We start from the raw sequence: 16060 nt of genomic DNA, 5'->3' as shown, positions 1-16060 counted from the left end.
AAAGGCCTATATATAAATGTGTTACAAAAGTCTATAGTCTATTCAATTTTAATTCATTTTATTAAAAAAAAAATGTTTACTAAGTGCTCTACAAAGATGTGAAAGCCATGCCCGGCTGTCAGAAACAAAACCTGCCTCTTTGTGCTCTAGTTTAACTACCCATCTGATCTCTCCTTTTCCATAAACAGCCAATGACTGGGGCGCCTGGGTAGCTCAGTTGGTTGGACAACTGCCTTCAGCTCAGGTCACGATTCTGGAGTCCCAGGATCGAATCCTATCTCAGGGGGAGGGCCGCTCAGCAGGGAGTCTGCTTCTCCCTCTGGCCCTCGCCCACTCATGCTCCCTCTCTCTCTTAAATAAATAAAATCTTAAATTAAAAAAGCCAATGATTAAAGTAGGAATTGAAGGACTGGACTTCACCTTTACTGAATCAGGAAGAAAAGACAGTAGTAAATATAAATGCTAAGCAACCTGTATTGATTGAAGTGTCTGGGACAAAAGTGCCCACACACCCCAGGCCCCTTACTGAAGGTTGACTTGTGGCAGGTGGCTCATCGCTCCTCCTACCCAATGTTCACAGGCACCTTCATTTACAAATGCGCACACACACGTGCAAATTAAAAAGTGCAGAATTTATCCAGCACTCCATATAAGGCATGAAAAACTGAAGGCACATTCTCATCATCATTATTATTGATAATAATAATTATACTTTGCAAGCCTATATTTTTCTGTATTTGGAAACTTGTCTCCTATGTAGTCCCTATTTGAGGTCATCTGCACATGTACCATGCCCTTGAGCTTCCTCAGCAGGGGGACGCCCCAGCCTTTTGTTAATATGGTCTCCTCATCTCAGTATGTACTCAGTGTTTGCCATGTCCATCATAGTAATAATAAGGATTTTTCAGTTCACTCACTATTCACCTCAGCTAAAGGCATTCCTTGGTCCCCATCAATCCAATAGATACCATTTGCTTTTCCACCTTGTATTTGTGGAAGAAAGAATCACTTCTTGTGGGCTAGTCAAATAAAACACGACTCTTACCTTTAAAGAATTATAGAATATCATCATAGATATAGATAATAGACATAGATAGAACTTATGAGTTCTATTGAAAGTGAATTAATTCAAGAAATAAATTTTAGGGTGGTCAGCCAGTACTGCAGTATATGTATTTTTAGAAAGCTATCCAAAAATATCTCTGTTGAATACATGCTTTTGGAATGTATTTGTTTGTTGTACAAACAACCCACCAACAGAAACGGACTTCCAAACATGAAGAACAAACCGGTGGTGGTTGGGGGGGAAGGTTGCATTGGTGGGGTAGTGGTGGTGAGTGAATTAGGTGAAGGGAATTAAGAGATACAGACTTCTAATTATAAAAGCAATAAGTCATACCATAAAAATACAGCACAGGGATGACAGTCAATAATATTATAATAACTGTGTGGTGACCGAGGGTACCTACATCTACTGTGGTAACCATTTCATAATGTCCGTAACTGTTGGATCTCTATGTTGTACACACAAAACTAATATAATATTGTACGTCAACCATACTTCAATTAAAAAAAAAAAGTCTGAATCATTTCAGTGTAAAGAACTTTAAGTTTCTTTGAGGTTCAAAGATGTGTCTCTACAAATGACAGGTCTATGTTTATTCTGCATTCGCTGTCCTTTTAAATAACATAGTCCTCTGCAAACGTCCTCTGTCACCTAGTACTTGTCCATATTTGTCAAAGAGTTAGGTCAGTGCTTGTCTCAAATGTTTCAGCTGAAGTCTGTAGAAGCTGTCTAATTGAATCTTAACACTTAAAACTAGAATCGCTATTAAGACTGAAAGGCCATTAATCTTAGATGAAGAACTATTTTTTTTTATTTTAAGTAATTTTCTAGTCGCCTTTGGGGAAAACTTCACACACTCATCTATGTTCAGTCCCTAATAAGGCTCTCCGAGACAACCATAAGCTATTCACAATTCCCAGATGCTTTAAATTTAAAAAAAATCCCATGCATGACAAAGAGTATAAAAGGCTGTTTTGCAGTTGGAGTCCATTAGGCAGGTCTCTCGACATGGATTTTTTTTTTTTAAGATTTTATTTATTTATTTGACAGAGAGAGATCACAAGTAGGCAGAGAGGCAGGCAGAGAGAGAGGAGGAAGCAGGCTTCCCGCCAAGCAGAGAGTCCGATGCGGGGCTCGATCCCAGGACCCTGGGATCATGACCTGAGCCGAAGGCAGAGGCTTTAATCCACTGAGCCACCCAGGCGCCCCTCTCGACATGGATTTTAAGGGGGAAGAAAATCAGTACATTTATCTGAACTTGAACTCCTAGCTATACTCTTAAGTTTCTAGGGTGAGGAAAACTTCATGAAAAGTGTTGGAAATTCAGGTGAGGATAAAAACTTGCTTAGAGAAAAGTCGTCACTAGGATTCGGTGCTCTCTGATTGACATCGTTTCTAGGGGTGAGAAGCAAGTACAACTCGTGCTCCCTGTGCATGCACGAGGTAGCAACACCCACCCACAATGCTCCTGGGTAACAGTGTCAGCGGCAGGCTTGCAGCATTTCCTTCTCTCTGATGTTAACTTCTCATGATTACTATTCCATCCCCTACCTTGTTTAGCCACACAAACATAGTATGTACACAAAAATGACTGCAGGCAAACATCCCGGGATTCTGTGCATTAGGAAAGATGAATAAATCAATAGCTAAGTAACTAGTTAGCTGCCTTTTTTTTTTTTTTTTTAACACAGTGTCGCCTGAAAGAACGGATTTGGGCAGAGGCGACTGTAAAGACACAGAGACACAATAGGCCATGATTGAGTAATCAGCTCACTTGTGATGCTGGAAACAGTGTGGTTCATTTGGATATCCAGTTATCACACAGAATTTTAAAAACTTAACAAACTGAGCTGAAAATTATAGTGGGTCCATTTCAGTAGAGGCTATTTTCTCTTGTGAGCTGTGACACCAGTGCTTTTGGATTCCGATGCTGGGGTTCTTATTATATAAAGAACTGTCAGGAACATCATTTTCTATGTAGGTGAAGATATTAAAAAGCTGAAGTTCATCACGATGTCATGGAAATAAATGTGTCTGACGTTCCGGTGCACCCCAGCTTGGACAGCCCCCATGCCTATAATAGTCAGACCTATCGTAAATTAATAAGGATGGGACAGAAGGTTCTGGATAAGTGGATCTTTGAAAAAAAATCTCTTGTCTACATCTGACACTGTTCAGGAATCCAAATCATCTGGGAGTGAACTGGTTGCATTTTAGTGGAAACTAAAGCCCAAAGAAACAAATGAAGCTCATGTCTCTTCCTCCATGTTCTTCTAGTCCAACTCAGGAGCACAGAGTCCCAAAGTCAATCTCCTTCAAGCCATGTAGAGGCAAGCACCCTATTCCTCTGTGCTCCTACCTGCTTGTCAACCCTATACCTCCATAAGAAACATATGGGAAGAGTTCCTTGGCTATGCCCCATGATTTCCCAGGGAATACTTCTGTAATTTTCATTTATAAACCTCATCCACCAGATCTGGTGACTTTCAATTATGCACCATTTATATAAAACAGGCAAAACAAGAAAGATAAAGTTAAGAAAGGAAACAGGCTTTTTTGAAAGATATTAATGTAAACAAAATTCATGAAAGTTTTCTCCCCAAACACTGCAACTGATCTTCTCAGAGTTTAGGTTTCTTTGATCAGCAATCACTAAATCTCAAATGTTAAATGTCGATGAAGAAAACTTAGAAATAACCGAGCTAGAAAACTTGAAAAGAAAACAGACACACTTTAGAACAAAAGTAAAATATGTAGAAATATACTAGAATAGATAAAAATGCTAACATACTAAGAATCAGTTGAGAACACTTACTGAGAATATCCGGGAAAGATATTTTGACTCCTCTAGGCAAAGATGCCATAGTCCCTAATCTCAAGAAATTTCTTTTTTTTTTTCCCATGGAATTTCATAGACGTAAGTCTCTGGACCACGGCAAACAAATGCAATTATTAAGTGATTTAAGGGTATATATTTCCAAGTTACAGAAGTTTGAGAAATTCAAAATGTTTAATGGTTCAATGGCAGGGAAGCAGTTGGGCTAATGTGGAAAAATCGTGAAGATGAAGGAGATCTGACAAAAACGCTAAAGGAAAGGAAGTAAATGTGATGAAAACGAGAAGGGTGGTTCGGAGGGGAGAGAGTAGGGAAGTGTGTGACTGGCAAGGCCCTGGCAAGCACAAGCTGACATTCCAATCAGACTAACCTCTCTGCCCTTGTCCAGGTCACCTCCGTGCCAGCCCAGGTGCGTAAGGAGACTGTGGCTCCCCACCAAGCCTGCACACTGGCTTTGGGGTCCACAGCAACCCAGAGAATGGGGCACCTTTTTCTAATTGGCCGGCCCAGAGGAGGCACCATCTGAAATTTGTCTGTCTGGAGTGGGCTCCGTTTTGTGCCCGAAGATCTAGCATGTGATAGAGGCAGCCTAGGATGACAGCCCAGGCATCCAGGGCTGACTGTTACCAATGACTCTCCGCTAGTTTCCTCCGTCTCAAATTTCCCTTTTTGATTCTGCATCAACGATTTTACCTCTTTGAATACCATTTTGCCATTTGGTTAAGAATCAATTGTGGCTTGGGGTGCCTGGGTGGCTCAATGGGTTAAAGAATCAATCGTGGCTTTCATTGCTCTTCTGTGAGATCCAGAAGTGCACCGAGTCATCACCTCATTGAACCTCCCACCTTTTATATTAACCCAGAACTCCAAATCCCTGTCCCGACCTAGTCATTGGATTGTAGTCACCCACACACAACTTCCTCATCCCTCCAACCCCCCTCCCCGTGCACACTTTGTGCTACCTCTCCAACTCTTTTTCCTCCACTTTGATCATCACTCAGAACTTGGTGGTTCAGCTGAGTGGCCTCATCGGTGGCAGAAGACCGGACAAGAACGTGAGTAATGATACTGCTCGGCAGTGGTGACCAGAAGTTTGTTCACGACTAGTCTCCTCCGGAAACTGAGAGAGCAGATTTCATTTCTTTTTATAACCAGTTAGCTCAGCTGCAACAATGGTGGTCTCACCATTACTTAGCTCCTATCAAAAGGCTTCCCAAATTCTTTTGGTGGAAACTAAGATGCTTTTCTCATGACTAATGACAATCTAGAGGACATGAAGGGCCCCAAACCATCTTGGTCACTGTCAGTGTATTCACGTTCCCCCCTGTTCCTTGCCCCCGTTGGCTAGACAAGTTCAAATTCAGAATAGTCGGTCTGGAGCTATTTCAAACTGCTTCCCAGGTCCTGAGTGTAAAGGACAGGAGACAAATATTCTTCACTCGGCAAAGATAGCCAATAGGAAACTTTGGTTCAAGCCATGCTTCTGCCACTCTCTCTCTCTGTTCAAAATATGTCAAGAACTAGATATAGGGGACACTGATTGGCATTGTGTCATCTCTTGGGTGACCTCCAGTACCTGGTACTCGTCTGAAGATGAACACAAGCGTAGGGAAGAGCCCTGTGTGTGTGTGTGTGTGTGTGCACGCACGTGTGCGTGTGTAGAATATGACAGTCATGAAAATCTCTCCTTTGGATCCTATAAAAGAAGTTGATTGGAGGCAACAAAAGGATGCAGAGCAGTTTATAAAATTTGTGTCACAATCACCTCTCCCTTGACAGTCGAAATAAATTAAACCTGCTCCACATCTTATACCTGTCTCTCTGCTTTAATCCCTACATTGATTTTTGACCAAACAGCCTCAAGACTTGAAATAATCAAATCACATCAGAGCAAATGTAAGTGATCCATTTCTGCTTTCCATCTGGTTTTTTTTTTCAATCTTTACTTACATTTACTTTAAAAAGGAATTAAACCAAAACATAAAGTCAACAGCTGGGCATTTTCCATCCATTATAACTTTTTACTAATAAGCCCTGTTGATATTCTTTTAACCTGACAAATTTAAATATCTAAAAGCCATTTTGCAAGTGATTAAAACACACAGACACTAACAATACTCACCATTACATTCAGTCACCTGCAGATCGTTTATAGTTTATGTTAATCATTTTGTGTAAGAAATTTAGGCACGTCTGCACAAGTGAAAGACATTTTTATTAATTATGTATAGTTAAGTAACTATAATATATTGAATATACAGTTACATATAAATATATAGTTAAATAACTACACCTTCTAACAATTTACCTCTGTTTTTCTAAGGTTTGTTTATAATTACTTTTTCAACATATAATGTAAAAGATCTTACTTTCTATTTGAAAAAGATTCTTTGTATTTTTCTGAATAGAAATTTTCCTTGCCTTGGTCTCTGAGAGAAAATTAATGACCTTTTTTTTTTCCTGGCCACATTTAGAAAATATTTCTGTAATGCAAGGTTTTTGTTTTTATTTTTAAGGTACAAAATATTTTATATATACGTCTGAAGGAATGGAGTCAACACTTAAAATGAAGAAACTCTGTTAATTTGTTTCTCCCCCACAGAGTCCATTACCCCTTTCTTCTACATCAAGTTCTTCGAACAGTTTAGGTCTCACCTACAACCCGCACCGCCATAAGAGAAACAGAAGGCTGGATGGGGTCTGAGGGAATTATGCATAAGGAAGTGCTGTCCTTTGCCAGTCTTCTTAGCTCACAGCTGCTGCACGTGCAAACCGGTACCTTTCCAAGCAGGAACAGACATCGGTCTACAGTGTGAGCAGAGTCTACAAAGGTACGGCCTAATCCCAAGAAACCTGGGCTCTAGAAGTCTACCCACCAGCCATAGCCCGCTGCTGGCTGGAAGCACATAAAAGAATGAAAGAGAGAGAGAGAGAGCATGGTGGGTGGAAGGAAGGAAAGAAGGAAGGAAGGAAGGAAGAAGAAAGTTAATACAATTTCTATAAACAGCAAAAATGATTTCTTGGACAATGTTCATCTGCTGTGCGAAAACTTGCCCAGAGGCAGAACCGGGAGAGCCTGAGACCACTTTCCTCTCCCCGGAACCCGATGCAGACCCCACCACACACTTCTCTCGGGGCCTCTCTGCACTTGCACTTCGGGAAGTGAAGTTTCTTTTTCTTACTCTCACGCAGGTTCCATGGGGCCAGCAGCTTTCACGATCAGGGCTTCATCATGACACAGGGAACAAATTACTAATACAAAATCAGTGCTGGGCCCTGGGGGGAGCCTGCTCCGTTGAAGGGCCCAGAAAGCCAGTCTGCTTCTGCTCTGAGAGCCGAAAACAACGGGAGGAATCAAAGCCCTGAGCCGGCCAAGGAGGAACATTATCAGATATTTATTAAATTCTACTCAACTCAACACTGACTCAGCAAATACCAGTCCAGCACCATTTTATTGCTGCTGAGGATTCACAAGGATTCTAGAACTTAGACACCACCATCACGAAGCTGTCACATAGCTGAAAACAAATAGAAGTTATATAGCTGAACCTCCCAGCTTTTGAGACCATGTATTTTTTTAGAATTACCAATTTTTTTTTTTTAATTTCAGGAATGTGGCAGATCAAGAAACTGGAAAGATTCATCAATGTTAAATCTGTGATTGATGGCTTAGCAAGATAAAGAAAAACCAAATCCTAGCCTTCAATGACTGACAACTCACCTAAGCTCCAATGTTACAAAATATGTTGAACACTAGAGTCGTGAAAAAGACAACAGAAACCAATCCACAGTGGTGGCATCCTTTTCCATGTCTAACACTGGAAGACACCCATGACGTACTCACCATCGGTTACAGTCAACCTCATTGCGATTGTTTCCAAGGTTCCATTGTCCCCTGTGCTGGCCTTGAAGCAGCAGCGGTAGAGTCCTGAGTCAGAGGCCATGACGTGGGGCATGACGATGAAGGAGCTTGTCATGCCCTGACTACAGTTGCTCAGTATCTGTCTTTGGTACTTTGAAGCATAACCTTTTCCTTGGGACAAGTTGCAGCTAGTCAAGAGGTCAATCTGATGGGGCTGGATCTTTTCCCATGTAACTTGCTGTATTGGCCCCTTCTGTGGAAGCTGACAGGTGAGTGTGACGTTTTTCCCAGGTTCTGAGACAATGTGGTTCCTTGATGGCACAGCGATCTCAAAGCTATCTGAAAACAAGAAGCAAATGATTGCACACAGGTCCTCAAATTTGGGGGTGCAAATGTGGGAGCTACCCAGAAAGTTCTATCAAAAGTGTCAGTGATGTTATTTAACACAGTTTCATCAACTGTAAATGACATCTTTACGACACATTTTTGTAAGGAAAACACCTTTGGAAGAGGCGAGCAAATAAACAGAAAAGAGGATATACTTGTTGGCACCTATTCTCTTAAGTTTTACATGGTTAACCATAGAACAAGAACTGTAATCAAAACCCCTGGTGTTTTTCTTGGTAGTGATCTCACCAAGAAGCTGAATTTCACAAGATTGTTCTGTAGTTATGCTGCGCTGGGGACTCAAAGATTATATCCAGATACAATCACTGATATCACTTTAATGGCCATTGAAGAGATAACAAATCATTTTCTTTTGGATAAAGACCCACATAAACTTATCTTTCAGAGACACAGGTTGTTCGAGGCATACATAGAGTAAGGCTCCACATGTGATTTAAATGCCTGGGTTCCAAGTAAGTCCTTCCATATTTTCCCACTTTCCTACCACCATGGCTGAGATACCCAGCAGAGAGCACTCAGTAAGCACCACACAGTTCTGGGCCACTTTCTTGACTTCCAGTTGAAAAAGAAAAGAAAAAAAGAGTAGACAGGGAGGAGAAGAAAGTAGACACCACACTTGAGAGAAGAAGAAATTAAGTCTAAAACACAGTGAGATTGGCAGTCTATATTAAACTAGAACACTGTGTCTGTAATAGTTTCATCTCCGCTAAAAACTAGCTTCTTTTCTTCAACACGTGGTTCCATTGGTCAAAATGTTGTTGAAAAGAGAAAACCACAGCACTCCAGTTTTTCAATTTGTAATCGTACAGCTATTTATCAAAGTTAACACTTTACCCACATAACAAGCACACAGGAAGCATCTTATCTCTAAAATAAAGTCAACAGAAGAACAGGTAAATAAAAAAGAAGGAAAGGGAGAAAATTCATAAGACATGGAGCAAATAAGAAAATAAAAACCTAAAGAAAACAAAGGAGAAACTAAAATAAAATTAAGACAGCGAAAAGAAGATTTAAGAGGAAAAAGTGAGAGAAGATATAAATAAAAGGCTAAGTCAGATACACATACACTGGACTGGGAAACTATAAGGAAATACAAGAAAGGAAAAAAAGACCAAGAAACAAGTGTTAGTGTGAGCCCTGCTGGACCCTCAGAAATCAGTGGCAGCCGAGCCGGGTCCGTCTCCAGGTTTGTCTCCAGCCCCGCACACCTGCTGTCCTGTTATCTTCCAGGGTGGGGCTGCCCTCGCCCACCCGCACACCTCAGGGGCTTGATGGGCCCCTGTAACCAAAAGCTGCCCTCAGGAAGCAACCCCGAGTGATGCCAGCTTGGGTATAAAGGGGCATCTTGTCTGAGGAGTGTCTGCCCTGGTTCAAAGGAGCGCTGCACCTGGCAGTGGGGGCACTCTCCAGTGCCGAGCAGCCGGGCCTCAGGCTCTCAGAGGGAGCTGTCCTCCACGGATCCTGGAAGGTTCTGCAGCCCAGGCTCTGCATAAGGACCCAGACCACCTGTCCATAGACATGCACGGGGCTGAAAGAAGCAGGTCCCCGCTCAGAGGCAGGTGGTTCTGAGGCACAGAGTCGCCCCCGATTAACCTTTCCAGATGAACAGAAATGCTGGATGGTGTCAGATAAAAATCGAGACCCAGAGCAGGTCTGCAGAGCCTGCCTTGTCTCTCATGTTGCTTGCTGCCTGCTCATGTCACCTGATCCTCATGCACAACACATGTAAGGGGACAGGAAATGACCCTGAAACCCCGCCCCCCCCACACACACAAGAGAACCCTGGCAGCCTGATGTGCTTGGGACTGGAAAATGCAGCTCCTTCAAATAGGGATCAATAACTGATAGGGAAGAAAAAGTTTGATCAGAACCCTAAAAATAGAAACAAAAATAATCAACCAGTTGATTTTATATTTTTTCTGTTTCGTGATGTATTAATTCTCAGCATAAAAATAGAATAGACTGTGGTTTTTTTTTAATATATTTTTTAGGGGCGCCTGGGTGTCTCAGCAGGTTAAGCCTCTGCCTTGGGCTCAAGTCACGATCTCAGGGTCCTGGGATCGAGCCCCGTATCGGGCTCTCCACTCGGCAGGGAGCCTGCTTCCCCCACCCCCTCTGCCTGCCTCTCTGCCTACTTGTGATCTCTCCCTCTCTGTCAAATAAATAAATAAAATCTTTTTTAAAAATTATAAAACATTTTTTAAAATATGTTTTAGGAGTAGTCTTAATGTTTACAGCAAAATTGAGAGGAAGGTACAGAGATTTCCCACATACTTCCTCCCTCCCACATACTTCCTCCCTCCCCATTATCGAGGCTCCCCCACAGAGCCTCCCCATTATCGAGATCCCGTATGAAATGATACATTTTATACCAAGTAGGAAACGATCTTGTAACATTATAATCACTCAAAGTCCAGAATTTAGAGTTCACTTCTGCTATTGTACATTCTATGAATTTGGACAAATGTACAAGGACACATAATCACCGTGATGTCATATGAAGCATTCTTGCTGCTCTAGACATCCTCCCTGCTCTGCTTGTGCTCTCCCTCCTCAGCCTTTGGCAACCACTGATCCTCTCACCGCCCCCCCATATTTCTGCCTTTCCCAGAATGTCAGAAGCTAGAATCCCATGGCACGTAGTCCTTTCAAATCGGCTTCTTGCCCTTGGTCATGAGCACTCGAGGTTCCTCCACGTGTTTTCATGGTTTAAGAGCTCGTTTCTTTTGCATGTTGAATAGTCGTCCGTGGTCTGGATGGACCCACACCTACTGAAGGACATCTGAATCGCTTCCAACTTCTGGCAATTACGAGTGACGCTCATTTACAAGCAGGATTTTGTGTGAACACGAGTTTTTCATTCCTCTGGACATATCTCAAGAAGCAGGACTGGTGGACTGTACGGTCAGAACATATTTAATTGTGCAAGAAACTGGCAAACGGCATTCCACAGCAGCGACCCCGTTTTCCAGGCCCACCAGCGACGAACGAGTCCTGCTGTTACTTCGTCCTCATCCGCCCTGGGTGCTCTCAGTGTGCAGAATGTTGTCTGTTCTAATAAATTTGTGTGTTGTTTTTACAGGATTTTATTACAGAATAATATGATGAAATTCTCTGTATTTTGTATATAATTTTTCTGACATGGTAACAGATCATTTTAAAAAATTATCTCCATGCTTCATCAGTGTTTTCCAAGCACTGCTGAATCCCTGGGGACCCCAAACATTCCCAGGTGCACCTGTGCCTCACGCTACTGCCCCAGACCACCAGCACACCCCCAGCCGCAAATCTGTCCTCCTTCACAGAGGACAGCCAGTGGCCCTACGTGCTGTCAGAGCAGCCTTGCGTTATCACTCAACTTCACAAAACCCTGAGTCTACTTCCTAAAAGCTTCATAGGCCCAGGCCTCTGTACAGACCTTTACACACCGCACACCACTCTACTTAGGACCGAGAGCAGTGCGTGGCGTAGAGCAGAGAAGTCAAGTGATGGTTTGTGAATAAAAACTGTATTTGTAATTTCACTTTGCAATGTGTGGTGTGTCCCCACTGATCTGGGGAAGGGGGATATTTTACATCTACAAAACCTCTCATACTGAGAAATGTGTTTGAAATTATATGTGTAATGCCTAAATGAATTAATTGTTCCAGACAATGATCATCCTGTCTGTAAATTCACAAAAAAACAAAAACAAAAACAAACAAAAAAAACAACAAAAACCCATTCATGTCTCCATGAAGCCACCTTGAGAGGAGTAGCCTGGCCAGAATCACCCAGACTGACCTGGCTCGAGCCTCCACGTCTACCTACCAACTGGCAGCCCTACAAAGAGCAGAGAAACATGACCCGTGACACCGGGGCCAACAATCATGGGATACGAAAACACAAAACTCCTCAGCTCCAGATAAGATCTCTCCCCTCCCTGAAAACCAATTTTGGACCCTCTGGTGTTTGTGGGCTAATCCCCCTTTCTTCTTCTCTATTCGTCAAAATTCTGGAAGGAATCCACTGCTCTTGACACTTCCCCACTTCTCACGTGTGCCTCAACGCCCCCAGGAACCACCTCTACCGTTCAACACAGCAAGTCATGCATGTTCTTGAACTTGAGCCCTGGATGCTGCACCCTTCTGGAAACGCCGGCCTTCTGTGACCCGGCATGTGCCTGCCTGTCCTCTCTCCTTTCTCACCTTCCTCCACAGGGGTCTTACCCAGGGGAGTAAGTGTTCCCCCTGGGGTTCCAATGCCCGTCCCCCTGGGCTCACCATCCCCGGGGAATCCCCCCCACACTTGCACTTTCCAAACCTCTCTTACTTGCAGATGTCCAAATCCAAAGCTCCTGCTCTGTCAGACCTCTCCCCAGGGTTTCCAAAGCACAAGACAATAACTCACTCTTATGATGTTTAAAATAGGCTAAAAATTAAACAGCCAGAATTGCCCTGAGCCAACTGCGGGAGCACGACTATTACTCCAGCTAATTAGAAGCGATAAGAGGAGTAGCTTTGCATATTCCCAGCTGTGCCTAGACTATGTAGGGGCTCAACAGAGAACTTTCCTAAAAGGTCTTAAAGTGTCCCATTTAAATGCAAAATAAAATGTCCACCGCATGATGACTAAGGAAGGATTTAAAGGGACCTGAGACAAAGATCTCAAAAATAAGCAGGCCCTTGCCAAGAGAGTACCACCTCAGAGTTTCCATCAAAGAACAAATAAAATTTCATATAGCCATGTATGGTGACAGTTACTAACTAGGCTTACTGAGGTCCTCATTTCTCAATATACACATCAAGTCATTCAGTTGTACACCTGAAACTAGTATCATGTTGTATTTTACCCCAATAATAAATACTTTAAATTTTTAAAATAAAGAAAATGGCAATCACAAGTGGGCAGCAGGGTCCGGGAAGCAGAGAACCGGCCGCAGGGAAGCCCGCAGGGCCTGAGGTGCCTGTGAGGCCCGGGGGGCAGGAGGAGCACAGACTCCAGAGGCTAAAGCTCCCAAGGGTGACTGCTGTGACAGACCAGGAGAAAGGACAGTCATGGTGGGCCCCAAACTGCGGTGTCGGGCAGCTCCAAGCAGGCCAGAAACCGGGGCAAACGGTAGCCATGAGCCGAGACCAAGGCAGCGCGCGCCCTAGGCTGTGCCCCACATCCTCAGGAGCAGCCTGGAAACGTCCGGTGCTGCCATCATTTCAAAGACAGAAGGCAAAGAAAGTTGTGGGGACGGCGTTTCTCTAAAAAGCTGGAATGTTTCCAGATGATGCTATGCTTGAATTGTGTGCACCCCCCCACCCAAATTCATATATTGCAGGCCTAACCCCCAGCACCTCAGCATGTGACCTTATTTGGAAGGAGGGTCATTGCAGAGGTCATCAGTTAAGATGAGGTCACAGCAGAGTGGGGCGGGCCCCCATCCAACGGGACCGTGCCTAGGGATGCAGACATGGGCACAGGGAAAAAGTCACGTGACGGTGAAGGCAGAGGTCACAGGAAAGTGTGCACAAACCAGGGAATGCCGAAGATTGCCAGAAACCGCCAGAAGTGAGAAGAGAGGCCTAGAGTAGACGCCCCCTCGCAGCCTCAGAAGGAGCTGACCCTGACCGTGTGGACACCATGGTCTGAGACTTCCAGCTCCGGAACAGAGACAATCCCCCCCCCGGGGTGGAATCTTATAGAGACTGTCCAGCACATCCCACAGGGGTGGGAGGAGGTGGGAGGAGGTGGGGAAAGACTTCCTCAGGCTGGCATTTCTCGCAGTCTGGATCTTAGGAGAACCTACCAGAAGCAGCAAGGCGGCCCAGTTAGGGAAATCAGCCTCTTCACAGCTCCCTCCCCACCGCTGTCACTTCCTGTCCTTCACCGAAGCACAGATAAAAGGTAAAGGAACCGAACAAGATAAAAATAAGCTAAAAGATTGCTTGACTGAACAGCACAGATAAAGTGGGAAGAAGGAGAGCGGGTTCAGAGATAAAAACACAACCTGACAAAACTGTCAGGCTAGGCAAGGCCACTCGTTTCCAGGAAAGAAGTAGCTAGAAGCAGGCAAACAGGTCCTGGACAGCAAATCAGAGACTCGGCGCAGAAGATGCACACGAAAGGGGGTCTGCGGCAGGTCCACACGGCAATGTCTGAGCACCAAAGAGCACGAGGAACACGACTCAGGCCTGGACGGATTCCTGGGTCAGATCCCCACCTTGTGATTCGAAGCAACCACTGTGGCCAGAGAGCACCCACCCACGCCCCACCCAGACCCCCGGCTACCCGCCTAGTGGCTTCCTGGAGCTCCCTAAGCTTGACAAGGTCGGTCTGAAGGATCACCATGCTTCCTCACATGTGAATTCTGCTCACAGGTTTTAATTGTTGAAACGTACATTTCAATCTCTCTGTCACGGTACAACGAGAACTACGCTTCCTTCTTTTCTTTTTTTTTTTTTAGTCGCTAGCATAGGATTTGTTGAAGTACATGAAAAAGTCTTCCTTCTGAGCATCTCTGCAGCTCCTCTCAACTAGAAAAATAAATGACTTGTGGGATATAAGAATTTTAAATAGTATAGTTCTGAGGTCTTGTAAAACCAAAAGATGACAATACAGCCCAGGAGCATTAGCTTGTTTTCTACTAAAGGATAGCAAGTGGCCGCACTGACTTAGAAATTTAATGCAGACTTTCTGCGTGGCAGAGTTTTATAGAAAAAGAACCAGAAGGTTAACACCAACCCTAATCACCTCCTGCTAGAGAACAGACTGTGTTAGCAAATTGTCACTGAAGACGACATTCAGCGTTTTGTTTCAGTTACTTTAAACATTTTCGACATATTATAAAGGCAAAATAATATACCTCGAATGAGACTTACTGTGTGCCAGCATGAAAGGCATTGCATGTGCTGTGTCATTTCGTCCCCAACACTGACAACCTCGAGACAAGTCACCCAGCTGGCTGGAGGGCGGCCGAGAAGGGAGACCCTCCTAGGGAGGAGGCTCAGGGAGCCCCCTGCCAAGCCAAGGCTGCCATCTCATCCCAGGCCTGCAAGGAGCTACACGTCATAGAATTTTCCTTCCTACCTACAGCTGGGCAGGAGTTCACAGAGGCAAAATAGGCTCCTAGGAGACCCCTGTTCCTAAATATCTTATTTTATGATGCCTTAAATCCTATAATTAGAAATCAATTTCTTTACTTGTCCTTGTTAAAATGCACATAACAACCTCAGCTCCTGGCAGGCACCAACACATTAGTGTGAAATCGCCCATTAGATTGCTTTCCGACTGAAAGGAAAGGAAGCAGCTTCCCACAGGCAAGTGGCCAGGAACAGACCGGCCGTGACAGGGGAGACAGAGAAGAGCCAAGAGCCAGCCGTGTCCCTGGCCACCGTGTTCCCAGGGAGCACAGCGGGCAGAGGCAGGGGGAGCATGGGCAAGGGCCGGGTGGGTAGGAGACTTGAGCAGGAAGACAGACTACAAACGCGAGGCAACAAAACGCTACCTCTTTTGCTATTTATTCATTCATTCATTCACTCACTCATTCATTCGCTCCTTCAACGAAAATTGTACGGATGTAAAGACAAATGGGCCCCAGGTCAGAGCTGGAGGAGAGACACAGGAGCAGGTGGTCCCAGGAGCACAGCAACAAACCCACAGAAAGCCTGGGATGGAAAGGTGTGACCTTGGTTCCTAGCCAGCTAACAGCTATGTAAGTTCTGTCAAAGAGTCTCAACCAAATACAGTTATTTGCCCGAAGAAAATCTGCTGAGGACACCAACACAAGATACTCGATTAGCTAAATAAGTTTTGCGCACTTAGCACATCTACTCCATGTTCAATTTCCTTCTATGTTTTCTGTCCTTGTCCCTATTTTTTACAGAATCTCCCTCACTACCTTTCATTTATATTTCCAGTT

The 16060-nt window shown here is 44.1% G+C and overlaps 1 protein-coding gene across 4 annotated transcripts in view; it reads right to left on the bottom strand.

Moving 5' to 3' along the window:
• CD226 (CD226 molecule) overlaps positions 1 to 16060 on the bottom strand; it is a 78993-nt gene that overhangs the window by 17334 nt on the left and 45599 nt on the right. For all 4 annotated transcript variants that reach the window (XM_032872251.1, XM_032872254.1, XM_032872252.1 and 1 more), the window contains exon 4: positions 7747 to 8103. In XM_032872251.1, the coding sequence (XP_032728142.1) occupies positions 7747 to 8103 (357 nt within the window). The remainder of the gene's footprint in view (positions 1 to 7746; positions 8104 to 16060) is intronic.

Source organism: Lontra canadensis, unplaced genomic scaffold (genome assembly GCF_010015895.1).
Source record: "Lontra canadensis isolate GAN:19392208 unplaced genomic scaffold, GSC_riverotter_1.0 scaffold44, whole genome shotgun sequence".
Lineage (NCBI taxonomy): Eukaryota > Metazoa > Chordata > Mammalia > Carnivora > Mustelidae > Lontra > Lontra canadensis.
This window is presented reverse-complemented; position numbering and strand designations above follow the sequence as displayed.